This window comes from Haemaphysalis longicornis, unplaced genomic scaffold (assembly GCF_048455015.1).
Source record: "Haemaphysalis longicornis isolate Haplotype H1 unplaced genomic scaffold, Haemaphysalis longicornis Haplotype H1 scaffold_3, whole genome shotgun sequence".
In the NCBI taxonomy this organism is placed as follows: Eukaryota; Metazoa; Arthropoda; class Arachnida; order Ixodida; family Ixodidae; genus Haemaphysalis; species Haemaphysalis longicornis.
In genome coordinates this window covers 221551542-221567257 of record NW_027526335.1, presented here as the reverse complement: position 1 = coordinate 221567257, position 15716 = coordinate 221551542, and the positions used below count along the sequence as shown (strand labels likewise).

Sequence of the window (15716 nt, the reverse complement as noted above, 5' to 3'; positions counted from 1 at the left end):
CCATCTCTGCCTTCGTGGACGGAGGCGACAAGGATGACGCCTGAGACGGAGGGGGAGCAAGAGGAGGAGGAGTAGGAAGGAATACTTCTATTCAGATTTCTGAAAGGCCCAGAGTGCGGCCCAGGGGGAGTGGTTCCTTCTTCCCTGTAGCCCATATTCAGTCAGCGCCACCTGTGCTCTATCCACCAGCTGAAGCTGGGTAAGCAGAGAGCGGCTGGACAGCATCATCTCTCATTGCTCTTGTTCGGTAGTTGACGGAAAGAGAGGATGGTCATCATCACCAGCCTATCTACGCCCACTGCAGGGCAAAGGCCTCTCCCATTGTTCTCCAATTACCCCGGTACTGTGCCATCTGTGAAAAATTTGTCCCTGCAAACTTATTTATCTCATCCGCCCATCTAACTTTCTGCCGCCCCCTGCTACGCTTGGCTTCTCTAGGGATCCACTCTGTTACCCTTAATGACCAACGGTTATCTTGCCTTCGCATTACATGCCCTGCCAACGTCCATTTCTTCTTCTTAATTTCTACTAATATGTCTTTAACACCAGTTTGCTCCCTGACCCACTCCGCTCTCTTCTTGTCCCTTAATGTTACACCTATCATTTTCCGCTCCATCGCCCGCTGAGTCGTTCTCAATTTAAGTTGAACCCTCTTAGTGAGCCTCCAAGTTTCTGCCCCGTAGGTGAGTACCGGTAAGATGCAGCTGTCATACACTTTCTTCTTCAGCGACAATGGTAGGCTGCTATTCATTATCTGAGAATGTCTGTCATATGCACCCCACTCCATTCTGATCCTTCTAAGTATCTCTGCCTCATGGTTGGGATCTGGGGTCACAACTTGGCCTAAGCAGATATATTCGCTTACCACTTCCACTGCCTGGCCACCTATCTCAAACCGCTGTGCTGTCCCGAGGTTATTGATCATTACTTTAGTTTTCTGCATATTAATTTTCAGGCCCACGGTTCTATTCCGTTCGTCTAGTGTGGAAAGCATGCTTTGCAATTCGTCCCCCGAGTTACTTAGCAAGGCAACGTCATCAGCAAATCTGAGGTTACTGAGGTATTCTCCATTAACCCTTAATCCCACCTGTTCCCAATCCAACCCAATCCAACGTTCTGAATAACGTTGGTGCTCAGGATGGTGCTCAGGTCTAAAGTCGCACACCCCAATTATGTGGCAGAGTGTTACCACTTTTGAGCAGAATTTACATTAAGCGTCATACTGATTCGGGTGCATTGAGTGAAGACGTGTCGGGAGTGGGAAGGAGCCGGATTGTATAAGCCGTAGGGCAGTTTCTTGTATGGAAAGGTCAGGGTAAGGCGAAGGTAGGGTCTGTCTCAGAAGGATATAATGCTGGGTTATGTCCCAGAACGAGACAAACGGGTGACTGTCCTCGTGCAGCTCCATAGCACAGGGGGTATAAGTGCAGGCTTGGTGGGCGTATTTGTTGCCCTCCATGGAAGCGTGAGCGGTTGTCCGGATGAGCTGAATGGAACCATTTGGGAATCGGTGTTTTAGCACACGCAGTGCAGGTTGGGACAGCAAAGCCGACTGGTAATTCCGGTAGGCTTGTTGGGAATCGGTGACTACCTTAAGAACCCCGGGTAGGGTCAGAGCCAAGGTGATGGCTGCCTCTTCTGCTGCCGTCACGTCTTCAGTTTTGAGTGAGGCACAAGCAAGGAGGTTGGTTCTGGAGGTTAACACGATGATGGTGTACTGCTGCCCTCGATGTTGCGAGGCGTCTGAATAGATAACTGCATGGTCCCCACCGAGGGTGGTGCTGAGCGCTTGAGCCCGTACTTGTCGCTGACCCTCGTTGTGTGAGGGGTTCATATTTCTAAGCAAAGGGAGCATCTTTAGTTCTTGTCGCCAAGAATCCGGGAGTAAAGCGGAGTGACATTCTGTGCTGCCCAGCCAATCGCGTGAAGGATGCGGCGACCCGCTGCAGTTCTGCTCATTCGGAGCTTCTGTATAGAAAGATAGCCCTCTATCAGCTCTTCCACCGTGTTGTAGAGCCCCGCGCTAAGCAGCCTGTGTGTGGACGCACTCATTGAGGACCAATGGCTTTCTTTCAACCGCCTTTATAATTATTATATTACGCATTTTTCTGTCGTCCTTGCCAAGAATAAGACAGGGGGTTGACGTAAGTGATTCTATAGAGGACAAAAGCTTGAACTAATCGAAAGAAATCGTATTCCTTGAGGCCTCGCTTCTTTATGGCAAGTCGCCTGATCATGTGTATGATTTTATTGGTGCTTCGTTTGAGGCGCTCTTGGTGTTGGCCTGCAGGTGTTGGCTTGACGATTTAGGCCCAGGATCCTGATGCTGGGCGATTCCCGGCCGCGGCGGCCGCTTTTCTGATGGAGGCGAAAAGCAAAAACGCCCGTGTGTACGAGATTTCGGCGCACGTTAGAGATCCCCAGGTGGTCAAAATTAATCCGGAGCCCTCCACTACGGCGCGCCTCATCGCCTGCGTTGCGTCGGCGCGTTAAACCCTACAATCAATCAATCAATCCTGATGCTGGGGCTTGTAGTGATGGCCTGGCCATCAAGAAGTATTTGAATGTGTTCTTTGAGGTGTTGTTTGGCGTGAATGGCGTGAAGGCGGACGACAAGGAGCTGAGATTCTTTTACGGGAACACTGGAAGCCGCAGGCTTCAACACATTGCTGTGCTAGAAGTGAGATGCCATGGGTTGGCGTGAGCTTCCTGTAATCGCTATCTCGTGGCACTGAGCGAGAATGCAGGGGTAAAACCCGTAGATGTGCTTGGTGAGTGCACCACTTGTCTTCCCTGTCACCGCCTGCATTCGTTGCTAAATCGTAAGACAACGAGCTCTGGCTTTGTTACTCTATTAGTTCCAGGTTCGATTCCTGGCGGTGCCGGTAAATTCTTATATTTGTTGGCGGGAGTTTTCTGTTGAGACCAACGGTACCGAAAGAACCCTTGGGGGGGTAGAGGTAAAAAGCTTTGCTTTTAAAAAAAATAAAAACCACACCTTCACCATAACACATGCCGTCTCAACCAGATTATGCAGCATCAAGAAACGCAATTTCCTTGCCCAACAGCAATATTGAAGCAACACTAATGAACCTATCCCCCGCGCGCACAATTTCCCGCGCCTCCTTTATCTCCCGCGTGAGCGCGACACGGCTCCTAGCGAGCACCGTTGTTTTTTCAAAAATGGAACACACCTGCAGTCACGGCAATGAGTGCCAAGATGCCCGCTTATCGCGTTGCTAACATTATTTTTGTGCTCACGGAGCCTATCATTAATACATCTACCAGTTTGGCCGATATATACCTTTTTGCAGCGCAACGGAATCAGGTACCCCACTCCCTCCATGCAGGACCCCAACTTACTTTGGTGCTTCGTGCGGCACCCATTCTCTTCTTTTCGAGCGGCGTTGACCTGTCGGCAAAGCTTTGCAAGCTTGTCGGGCACAGAAAAAACCACATTAGTCCCTGCACGTCGAGCTATATGCTTGATGTTATGGCTCAGCTGGTGGATGTACGGAATCACCGCAATCTTTCGTTTGTCCGCGGGATTCTCGTCTCCTGCTGGCCTCTCGAGATTAGCCTCCTAGAGTACCTTTTCCGCTACTGACACAACCAGGTGTGTGGGGTAGCCGGAACTCGATAGTGGCTCAGCTTGCTGAGCCAGGCTAGCCGTCATCATGTGCGGGCATGATTTTGATAATGCATTCCTGACGCACAGGGTAGCAATGGCTCTCTTCCCAAGCTTCGAGTGAGAAGACCCAAAAAGAAGGAGTGGTTTGTTAGCCCTAGGAGCGTAAGACCAGCAGACGTGGTTACTGGTGAAATGAAGGTCCAGTTCTAAAAACCTGATGTGGACATCGTGGGGTAACTCGCTAGTAATAAGCAACGGCGGTAGCATTTCATCTGGCGTACCCGCAAATTTTCCCGCCAATTTCTCGCGGGGCTACCATGGTTGCCTCACCAGGACTGCCCTCCCCTTTACGGACTGCCTTTACGGGCCCCATACGTTTGTAGTACCTCCCCTAGGGGTGAAGCGAAAAAAAAAGAACGAACCTGGGCCCGAGCCGCGAGCGTGCAGGGGTTTGAAACCAGAGCGGGCTGACAAATCCGCGGCCTTTACGGGCCCTAATACGTTTGTAGTACCTCCCGTGGGGACGAAGCGAAAAAATAACAAATCTGGGCTTGAGCCCGAGCCCGCGGCGCGAGCGCGCAGAGGTTTGACCCCAGAGCGGGCTGACAGGTCCAAGGCCTTTACGGGCCCCAATACGTTTGTAGTACCCGCGAATGTATGATGCGAGCTAATCAACAGAGGGCACTCCTGGTCTGGCAACCATGGTAGCCCCGCGAAAAAATGTCGGGAAAATTTGCGGGTACGCCAGCCGAAATGCTACCACATCGGCTGTTCTGATGGCGGCGTGCACCTTTTCGAATGTGAATTCTGCGGCTAGCGCTTGGTTGTACACGCCCATGTGCTGGGTGCACAGGTGGGGAACGCTCATTGTCATTCTTTATTACGTTGTGCTTAATTAGCTCTCCGTGCATTTGTAGCTACGAGCCTTCTTATTATTGTATAAGCTAATTGTCTTGTTCTTAACGCGGTAGCTTAGTTTCCAGAGGACCGCCCACGTGCGCTCCATTGTGCTGGGCATTTCATCGCACTCTTGGAGCCATTAAAATCCCGCCAGACAGTCTGCTTGTCTGCCTCTTGCTATTTTCATGTTTTGTAGCTTCCATCCATGTGTTTTCCTCTGCCGGTGTGTTTTTAGATGCGAAGCATCTCATGCTCGGGCCGAGCATCTCAGGCTCGGGCCCCCTAGGGATTGGCCAACCAAAGAATCCATCCCAAGATAGCTGCGCGTTCAACCACCGTCGTCATCTTCCCGTAGGGGAACCCTGAGTACCACACCCCCACTGCGCATGCCTGGCCAGGCACCGCTGATGATTATTGTGGCAGGATGCCCCTAGGGATGAGATTAGATGCGAAGCATCTCATGCTCGGGTTTGTGTCCCTCCCTCCCTTGTCGTTGTCGTTGTCCGCCGTCTGCACACCCACTGCGCATGCCTGGCCAGGCACCTCTGGTAATGACTGTGGCAGGATGCCCCTAGGGATTGGCCAACCAAAGAATCCATCACAAGAGAGCTTCGCGTTCAACCACCGTCGTCATCTTCCCGTAGGGGAACCCTGAGTAGTATGCGAAGCATTCCTCCTCTCCTCTCCGACACTCCTCTCCGAGATTGCGCAACGGCAACACCTGCGGCTCCGCGCGTCATAATGCGAAGCAGCTTAGGGTTAGAGACCCGACGGGCCGCTGCATACTCGGGGGGGGGGGGGGGGGGGGGCGCCACTGTAGCTCCGCGGTATAAATGATGCGCGTTCCGCTCCCCTCATTTTTCTCCCGCAACGCCGCGATCGAACTCAAAACTAATGGGAACTTGAGTCGACCCCATGGCTGCTTCGCATACTACTCAGGGTTCCCCTACTTGAAGATAGTGAAATTTTTCCATTTCGCTTCAATGCTGCGGTACGCGTCCCATATGGGCCGCAACTTCGAGTGTATGTACGGTACCAGGACCGTGGGCCTATTGATGCACCGCTCTTTTCTTTATATTTCATGATGTTCCGCCTCCGCGCTGTATTGTTCTTCGGGCTTTAGTTTCTCACATTTTGCACTGAATAGATCCCAGTTGGTACGGCTTGCTTTGCGGTCACCCCCTCTTGTGGTCGGTATTACCAGCATGTGGTCGCTCCCGAAGGTTTGGCAAGCGACGTCCCATTTTTCGCTATGTAATTGTTAGGTTATTGTTCGGTTCGAGGAATTGTGTCCCTCGGTATGCTGTTTCCGATGTGGGTCGGGGTTCCTGGCATTTTCTATAGGGTGAGACCCAAACTCGATTGATTCTTCTAGTTTTCTGCTTTTGCTTGTCTTGTGGTATCCCATGTCCCGGAGCATTGCAGTGTGAAGCATTACCATAGGCTTATGTTTGGCTGTTTTCATGGCTTTAGCGGGACGAGCTTGAAGATGCGGCGTTTGTTCTTGATGTGTCCCGAATCGACTGTGTGTGTGCGCAAACGCGGACGCGCACGCGTGTGCGAGCGTGTGTGCTTGTGCGTGTGTGCGTGTCTCTGTGTGTGTGTTTGTGCGTGTCTCTGTGCGTGTGCGTGGGTGGTGCACGTGTTTGTGCGTGCGCATATGCGCTTGCGCGCGTGAGCCAGTGCGTGTGTGTGCGTGCGTGTGCATGTCGGTGTGTGTGCGTGCGTGTCTCTCTGTGTGGGATCTGTGTCTGTTTGTGTGCGTGTGCGTGTGCGCGTGTAAGCGTGTGCGCGTGCGGGTGTGTCTGTGTGCGCGCGTGTGCCTGTGAGTGTGTGTGTGCGTGTGCGCGTGTGTGTGCGCGTGCGCGTGTACATGTGTATGTGCGTGCTCGTGTGCGTGTGCATGTGCGTGCGCGATTGCACGTGCGAGTGTCTGTGTGTGCGCGCGCGCGTGTGCCTGTGCGTGTGTGTGCGCGCGTGTGCGTTTGCATGTGCGTGTGTGCGCGTGTGTACGTGCGCGCGTGCGTTTTCGCTTCCGTGTCTGTGTGTGATCTGTTGGGTGGGTGTGTGTGTATGTGTGTTCGTGTGTGTGTTGTTGTTGTTATGCCAGAGCGACCAGCCCCAATTTCGCTTCATCTGGCGACGCATGACGGGGGGGCCAATTAGCGCCTCCACCCGCGCAGACGTGCTCCAACTTTTCCCTTCTCAACGGCTAGGCCGAATCATGCCTCAGACGAACGGCCCGCGGCAGACGCGCAGCGACACGCCTGGAGAAGGTGCCCCTCTGTCGCCTTCCCTTTCCCCTTCGTGGCGGCTCGGCTGACGCAACCGCTTCGCCTCGGAATTCGTCCGAATCAAACTTCGGCCAGCGAGAGTCTTGATTGGAGCGATTCGAACCGCTGGCGGCTGCAACGGACTCCCGGGGTTATAAAACCCGCCCGGAAGCACAGCGAGCGCGGCACTTTTCGGTGGCAGAGTGGAGACGTGCTGTCGCCTTTGTGCGAGCCATGTAACATTTTTGTTACCCTTGTACACACTGTACATAAATGTTGCTTCAACTTTTCGTCGGCTCGAGAACTTCATCGCTGTGCTCTGCACCGCGTCGATAGCGGACTGAGCAAGGCAACGTCGCTACACCGGTGACTGCGCTCGGATGGGCAGTCGCAACAGTGTGTGTGTGTGTGTGTGTGTGTGTGTGTGTGTGTGTGTGTGTGTGTGTGTGTGTGTGTGTGTGTGTGTGTGTGTGTGTGTGTGTGTGTGTGTGTGTGCGTGTGCGCGTGTGTGCGTGTTTGCGCGCGCGCGTGCGCAGTGCGTGTGGACGCGGCGCGAGGGCTTCGACAGCGCCCACCGTGACGGCGCGCCGTGATACTTTCCCGCATAGCTTTGGTGATGGGAAAGGAAGACACTTGCGGCGCTCATGAGAATATGGCGCGGCCATCTTGAGCGTGCGGGTTTTACTGGAGCGGCCATTGATGACGGCGACGTCGAACTGATCGCCTTTCCGCCTCTGGAAAGAGCTCTTGCTTGTGTCTGACTCTCACGTACCGGTGCTGGATTGGACCGCTGCATTGAAGGCTGTCAGTAGGCCCTCTTTCTGACCGAAAAGGCTCTCTTTCTCACCGTCCTGGGCCACCGTGAAGAACGCTTCTCTGCCCGATCGAATTGCCATGTTGTAACCACACCAGTATGCTGCGTCCGGTAGGGGGGGGGGGCGGTGTTTTCTATTCGCCTTGCATTACACCAGTCAGGTTTGTCGTCGAAACGAAGACAACTCCCCACCAAGCCGCCCGCCCACCACGCTGCCACGGAATGACGGAGGTGGGTCTTAGACGCTTTCGCGTAACAGTAGCCTGTAGGCGTTGAGCAGGTGGAGCGGTTGCAGTCCCTTCTTGGCTGGCAACAGCTTGACGAATTCATGGGGTATGTTTGTGTTGTGGATTTCCCTAGCGGCCGTTCTGTTAACGAGCCCGGCTAGCTCGACTGTGGGTGATCGGGATTTGTGTGCGTGGTGTAGTTGAAAAGTTTGGTGTTGGGTCCTCTCTCCTGTAAGGCTTGCAGTGCTTGCAAGACTGCAGGAGAGCTTGCAGTAAGGCTTGCAGTTGGCTTTTCTCTGCTCTGCAGCCTCTGTAGTTCCATTGCAACATGGCGTTGAGACTAGACGTCGGCATAATGCTCTATTTCTATCGGTAGAGGGGTCGAGCTTGCCTGGCTGGTTTTGATGCTTTCCGGTCTCTTGGTGGCGCCCAGTGATTTTAGCATCGCTGGAAAACCCATGGTTCAACTACAAGACCCATGGTTCAACTACTACAGTTTGTGGAATATCTTCAAGGTTGCGCAGGGAAAGACGAAGACTTCCTAACTCGTCCGAACAATTGCATTCAAGCAGAACAAATCGATCATGGAAATGACGCACGGGGCCCCACAGGTTTCTTTGCCTCAATCTGCTACACCCCTCCTGAAGCCGCCCTTTCGAGCTTCACGTAGATGAAACTCCCGTTTCGTACATCTGAGTGTCGTTGAACCATTCAATAATATGAATTCAGACGTGTTGGCTGTTGTCTCTGCTGTTTTTTCTGCGCCTGGATTTCCCCTGCTCATGTAATTTTTGTGTAGACGCCATTGACAGCAATTTTGGCTTATATAATTTTGTTTTTTTGTTATACATAAGCTACAACTAGTGCTACGCCTGTCGTATACTTTTTTCCCGGTTGTATTTTGTCATTTACATACCCAATCATACTGTTGCGAACTTGTTCCTCACACAATACCGAATTCAGTAATATTTGTTTTTGTTTTTTGTTTATGTCGCTGTTTTTTGAATCTTCTTCATATTTGTGTTACATATCTAATTTACCTCTTGTTCCTCTTCTGTGCTCGCAGTTTGCAATGCTTTGTACACTTCTGTCTTGGCTGCTGGCAGTATTGACGAAATAAATAACCCTCTAGGAAGAATATCCACCACGGCCGAATTGGTCCGTGCTCTGGGTAAAGGTCGGGTCAAAAGTTCACCTGGCAAATATGGCATAACATGGACAGCCCTTCGCAACCTCTCTGAGGACAGTAAATAAGCCCTTCTCAAATCGATGAATCATATAGGTCGTTGGAAACTTGCCGCATGCCGTTGTCACCCCGATTACAAAACCTGGCAAATACCCAAACACTGTAACTAACTTGAGGCCAGTTTCTTTAACCCCACTATACACAACCTCATAGACAGAGTACGTGTCAATCGTATGAACCACCATGTGGAAGAGTCCACCAGCTTCTTTCACACTGCGCAAACAGGATTTCGCCCTACCATGAGCGCCGCTGAGTCTTTTTCTACTTGTAAGGATTGTGTGAAACACCAAAGAAAAATATCGCATATTTTGCTCGCTGTAGATTTGAAGGAGGCATTCGATACCGTCACTCCTGAAGCAGTTCTCAGTGCCCTTGAAGATGCCTACCCAGGGAAGCGAATGGTCAACATCGTCAAAAGCTTCCTATGTGGTCGTACGTATGAAGTATATTACGGTGACTCAAGCCCACAGGTGTACAACAATAATGTCGGTGTACCACAGGGATCGGAAATATCCGCGATCCTACTCAACGCGGTTACGAGCTGCCACAACGCTGAAGAACGATTCCACAGTACGGTTTACGATATATATGCGGACAATATGACAGTATGGACAGAGTCAGGCGACTACTAAAGCGTCGGTCACTCCGTGGAATATATGGGTGCAGGCGTCCTTCTGCGCCGGTGGTGCCGGTTGTTTCCCCCGTGTCCTCTCCCGTCGGGTTCTGGTAGCCTTGTGGTTGTGGTTCCCCGTCTGAGGTGGTCTGTCTTGGAATTCTTGGCTGGTAGGCTGGGCGTATCGTTCCTCGTGTGTGGGTGTAGGTGCCTGTGCCGGTAGCTGCGGGGGCAACCCGCGGTTCCTTTCAGTTGGCGTCTCCGCGCAGGATGCTCTGCGGTTCGCATGCATAGTGCTGTTCTAGTGCTGGTGCTAGGCCGTAGGCGCGTCATCTTTGGGTCGGTGGTTGATTGGGGCAGACGTCTTTTCGGTAGCCCGGCTGCCAACACTTGCAGCAGGCCTCTTATTTTCTCCTGAAGCAGTGGCAGCGAAGAGCGACTGCTCTGTAGCGGACCCAGAGAGTGGACCCGGCCCTTGGTGTCCCTGGAACAACACTTCACCCGGGTAGAGTTTCGCAGCCGCTTGTCGTCTGGTATGTTGAAGTCGTGGTTACAGGCTGCTAGGCAGCGCAATATATGGTTCCATCGCGGTAAATAGTGCCCGTACCGGAGTGTTTGCTTAGGTCGTTTAAGTTTGGTCATGCCTAGTGGGCGCTAACTTCGGAAGGGTTGGTGACGATGATGAAGTTTGCTTTGTGATATATTCTTACTTTTCCTTCGTTAGGTTGTTCTCCGCCGCCTAGCGCCAGGCTAGCGTTGCTGCCGGGAATGTGGGGAGAATGAAACCGTCGTCGGTCTCTCTCCGTTGCCTGGCTTCTTACGTGTCGATGGTTGTTGTGAGATTTTCTTCATCTTGTGGCGTACCTGCTGCCAGTCCAGCTTTGGCAGCTGCGCGGGGATCCCTTGACGGCGATGTCCATTCCGGCAGTGCTCGTGTGGAGCGAGGCGTGCAACGGTGTTCGCAGACCGGCGGCGCAGGGGCGTGGCGTGGCCTCTGGTACCATTTGTGGGCGGCTGGCTTTTCAGTGTTCCGGTACTTCAAGGAAGGAGCCAACGAGGGGAGCGTCGTCTGTCCATCGCGGCGACCACCTGGTGGCAATTTTTATCCGGCGATGCAAAGAATGCACACTCGTATACACACTCGGATGCAGCCTGAGCGCATGTATACAACCGGCTTGGTGCTCATTGGTCACTTGTCCAGTGCCGTTGAAGAGCTGTTTCGTTTTGTTTAATCACCTGTTTGGCCTTTTAAGTGGCGCGTGCCAATGTAATAGCAGCCATTGATATTTGTCGGTCGCGCTGGCTGTGCTGAGTGTTTTATCACAACTGGCCGCGGGAGGGGAAGCTTATTTTTGCCCGCAAGTCCACGCTGAGCACATGAGGGCAGTGGCGCCACCATCTACTCGTAGCAATTCCGCTTCGTCTGATAATTTTAGAATCGAATCAATAGATCAATAGACTTTGTTGGTTCACAATCGCACGAGCAACAGCTATGCATCGTAAAGAGGTAGATCATCATCACCATGAGAACTAATGGAAACCACCCTGATTTTCCACCTTGTATCTTTCTTGCGATTTGCTTCAGTAGTAAAACAAAGTTGACCTCAAGTATACGAAAAAAGCCATATATGATCAGGTGAAATGAGAACGCTCAAAGTAGTAAAGCCACAATGTGCGATTAGGTTACAATAGAGCGCTTATCAATTGTTTGATTATTCTGTGTGTGTGGTCAGCTGAAAGTTTTATGAACAAATCTGCCTAATCCCTCTTTCTGCCGCAGGTTTTAGTGTGGCGCACGCAAACTCGGCTAGCCCAATCCCCAAGCTTCGCTGTCGTTAACGAGAACTTTGGGCATCTGAGGACAAACCTGGGGACTCTGATAAGCTACATGACCTGACAGCAGCTCTTCCAACGCACGACGCTCATCGGCTCAAATAAAATCCTGCTTGAAACAGCTTCGCTGCTACGCGTTGTTATTGTCGGATGCGAGACGGGATTGCGTAGTCTAAGAACTACTCCCGAAGGCGTGCAATCTTACTTTGTGCATTCATCCTAAACCTAATGCAGAAAGAGAAAGAGCGAAAACACATTTATTATATTGGCTGTGTAGTGAGCCAGGCGGCGACGTCGGCAGCTGGGGCACCCAGCGTGTTTGGCATGCCTGGGACCGGGCTGCGTATTCCCAAACCATATCCCATACGGGCCCAGGCCGACCACACCCCCTTTAAACGGCGACGTCACAAGTGACGTCACTTTCTCTTCGTGCGCGACTTCGTGCAACGTGGATTTTTTTTCTCCTCGCTTTGGATGGCGGCCGATGGTTTCGCTCCGTGCGCGAGGCTGGGGCTGCGGCGTTGGGGAGCTGACACACATTTAGTAGAAACTAAAGTCCCAATCACATGCGACGTACTTTAGGCGTTTTCTCGCGTGGCGACGCGAGCTGACGTGCGAGCAACACCGATGTCTACGCTCGCCAGATACCGGCTTCTACGCAGCGCGAGAAAGCAGCGGAAAGCTGGCAGCAGTGGTCGGGTTTCACGTCCTTCTCGTGCGTTGGGGTCATTCCTTTTCATGTGCTCTTCGTCCGACTTTGTGAGATTTTGAAATGGTAGACTATAGCCGATACGAGGGATAATCATTGCTTGTACTATTCGGACGGTGTCTTCTTCCCTCATTCCATTCCGGTTGTTTGTTAGCCGCTTGATTATGCGTGCCAGTTGGGAAGATTTAGCGCGCAGTTGCGTTATGGTGGTGTCCGCTCGAGCATTTCCTTGCAGGTGAATCCCGAGTATTCTTATTTGCCTCCTCTCTGGTATGGGCGCTGTTCCTATATAGTTGTACTGGGGTGTTTTTGGACATTTCTGTGGTGCAGTGGATTCGTAGGAATTCCGACTTTTCTGGAACGCATTTTAGGCCGTTCTCCAAAGCAAGCTTAGATATCCAATTCACTGCATTTTGAAGATTTGCGCCTTTTCCTGCAGGGAGCCTCGGTTTGCCCATAGTGTAATGTCGTCTGCGTAGTTCCCGTGTACGACATTTTGTAGTGCCTGTAGTTGTTTGGCGATTTTAATCATGGTGACGTTGAATAAGAGGGGGATATGATAGATCCCTGTGGGGTACCGACGTGTCCCTGCTGGAACGAATCTTTTCGTAGTTCCCCAAAGCCGATCGTCGCTGTCCTGTTTTCAAGGAAGGCCGCGACGTAATTGTAGATTGTTTCGCCACAGCCTATTTTGGTCAGAGAATCTAGCATGGCTCGGTGGGTGACATTATCAAAAGCCCCCTTTAAGTCGGGGGCTAGTACCAGGTTTTCCCCAGGGACTTTTTAAAGCAATGCTTTCCACCTCTACCCCCCAAGGGTTCTTTCGCGACCGTGGGTGTCACCAGAAAACTCCAGCGAACAAATAAAAGAATTTACTGACACCGCCGGGAATCGAACCTGGAACTAATAGACAAACAAAGCGAGAGCCAGTTGTCTTACCGATATAGCTATGAGCCCACGCGAACACGGGAAGACAAATGGTGTACTCACCAAGCACATCTACGGGTTTACCCCCTGCCTTCTCGCTGAATGTCACGTGAAAGCGTCACACGACCACTCACGCCCGTCTAGCGGCCCTGTGCGCACCTTGCTCATGTGCTAAGAGTTAGAAAAATTAAAGGAAGCTCACACCAATCCATGGAATCTCACTTTTAGTACGCCAATGTGCTAAAGCCTGTGGCCTCCAGTGTTCACGTAAAAAGAAGGGCCCATCTCCCCGCGAGGGGGACTGGAGTAAATGCGTCGCATAGGGGGTGGGTGTATTGCGTTAACGTTTAGTGTTTGGGGAGTTAGTGGTAGTGCATGCGTTGTATCAGCAGCTTCTTGACGTAGTTTGAATGAGTCAAGGATATAAGGCGCGTTCGTAGCCTTCCAGTCTGTGTCGGCTTTGTGGCGCAGTGTGTAGAGCACCATGTACCTTGCGTTCCGCCCGCAGGGTCGTGGGATCGAAACCAGGCGCCGGTAAGTATCATTCTTTTATATAGTGTAGGGGGAGGGGTGCGACCTGTTGTTGAGTGCGAGGAGGGTAGCGTGATGCGGGAGAGGAGGAGTGGGGGAGAGGGCGCACCTGGAACGGCTGTTGCGGACGCCGAGGCACGCCAACGCCGGGTGACATCGTGAGTTAAAGAAATTCTCTGCATTTAAAAAATCAGAGCTCCTTGTCGTCCGCCCTCACGCCAAATCAAAGAAAACATTCAAATACTCCTTGATGACCAGGCCATCACTCCAAACCCTAGCATCAAGATCCTGGGCCTACATTTCCAGGCCAACACCAAGACTGACGTCTCCTTGCAGCGCCTCAAAAACAGCATTAATCTAATCATACACATGATCAGGCGAGTTGCCACCAAGAAGCGAGGCCTAAAATAATCCGGTACCTTTCGAATAATTGAAGCTTTTGTCCTCTCGAGAGTTACTTACGACAAACCCCTATCTTCTTCTCGACGAAGAAGACATAGAGATGCTTTATATAATGATTAGAAAGGCGGTTGAGCAAGCCATTGGTCTTCTCATGAGTGCGTCCACACTGAGGCTGCTTAGCACGGGCTCCACAACACGATGGAAGAGCTGATAGAAGGCCATCTTTCTAACCAGAAGGTCCGACTCAGAACTGCGGTGGGTAACCGCATGCTTCACCAGATTGGCTGGGCAGCCCAGAATGTTACTCCGCTTGACGTACTCCGACTCTTGGCGACTAAAACTAAAGATGCTCCCTTTGCTTAGCAATATGAACCCCTCACATGACGAGGGTCAACGGAAAGCACGGGCGCAAGCGCTAAATACCACCCTCGGTGGGCCTCATGCAGTTATCTACACAGACTTCTCCAAACATCGAAGGCAGCAACACGCCATCATCGTGGCTACCTCCAGAACCAACCTCCTTGCGTGTACCTCGCCTAGGACCCAACAAATGACGGCAGCAGAAGAGGCAGCCATCACATTGGCTCTCACTCAACCAGGGGTTCGGAGGGTAGTCACCGATTCCCAGCAAGCCTACTGGAATTACCAGTCGGGTTGGGTGTCCTGACCTGCACTGTTCGTGCTAAAAAAACCACTCCCCAAACGGTTCCATTTAGCTCATCTGGACACTGCCTCACGCTTCAATGGAGGGCAACAAATACGCCCACCCAACAAGCCTGCGCCTTTACCTCCCGTGCTATGGAGCTGCACGAGGACAGTCACCCGCTTGTCACGTCCAGGGAGATAATCCAGCATTATCGCCTTCTGAGACAGACCGTACCTTCGCCTTACCCTGACCTTTCCAGAGAACAACAAACCACCCTACGGCTCATACAATCCGGGCTCCTTCCCACAGCCTACGCGTCTTCACGTAATGCATCCGAATCGCTACGACACTGAATGTAAATTTTTCTCAGAAGTAGGAATACTCCGCCCCGTAATCGGGGTGTGCGACCTTAGCCCTGAGCACCCTCCTCTCTTTCCGTCAACTACCCAACAAGAGCAATGGGAGATGCTGCTGTCCAGGTCTTCTCTACCTACCCAGCTTCAGCGGGTGGACAGAACACAGGCCACGCGGACTGCATATGGGCCCCACGGAAGAAGGAATCACTCCCCAGGGCTGCACTCTGGGCCGTTCAGAAATCTGAACAGAAGTATTTCTTCCTCCTCCTTCTCAGCCGCAAGTCTCGTCGCCTCCGTCTGCGGCGCAGAGACGGAGAAGTCAGATCGTCTAACACCGGGTTGGAGCTTACTTTGATTTTATTAAGAAAAGTTTCCACTCTTGTGCTACACCAGTACAACTCAACCAAACACCGTTCATGCATCATGCATTGATTTAACCTTACGAAGAATATCTCTTTGAAGTAATAAATGGTGTGGTTAAGTGCATTTCACTTCTCTCTGGTTTTAGTATTTGTAGAGCGATGTGAGTGATTTTAAGTGACGTCGCATGAGTAATCGTTATGGGTGCCGTTTACAGCTTTGCTTTCCAACCACATTCACGGGGTGGA

General features: G+C 51.9%; 1 protein-coding gene across 1 annotated transcript in view; it reads left to right on the top strand.

Moving 5' to 3' along the window:
• LOC144175724 (galactosylgalactosylxylosylprotein 3-beta-glucuronosyltransferase 2-like) overlaps window positions 1–7397 on the top strand; it is a 56981-nt gene extending 49584 nt beyond the window's left edge. The window contains exon 5 of the mRNA XM_077704757.1: window positions 7341–7397. Coding sequence (XP_077560883.1) covers window positions 7341–7397 — 57 coding nt within the window. The remainder of the gene's footprint in view (window positions 1–7340) is intronic.
• The last annotated feature ends 8319 nt before the right edge of the window (window positions 7398–15716 follow it).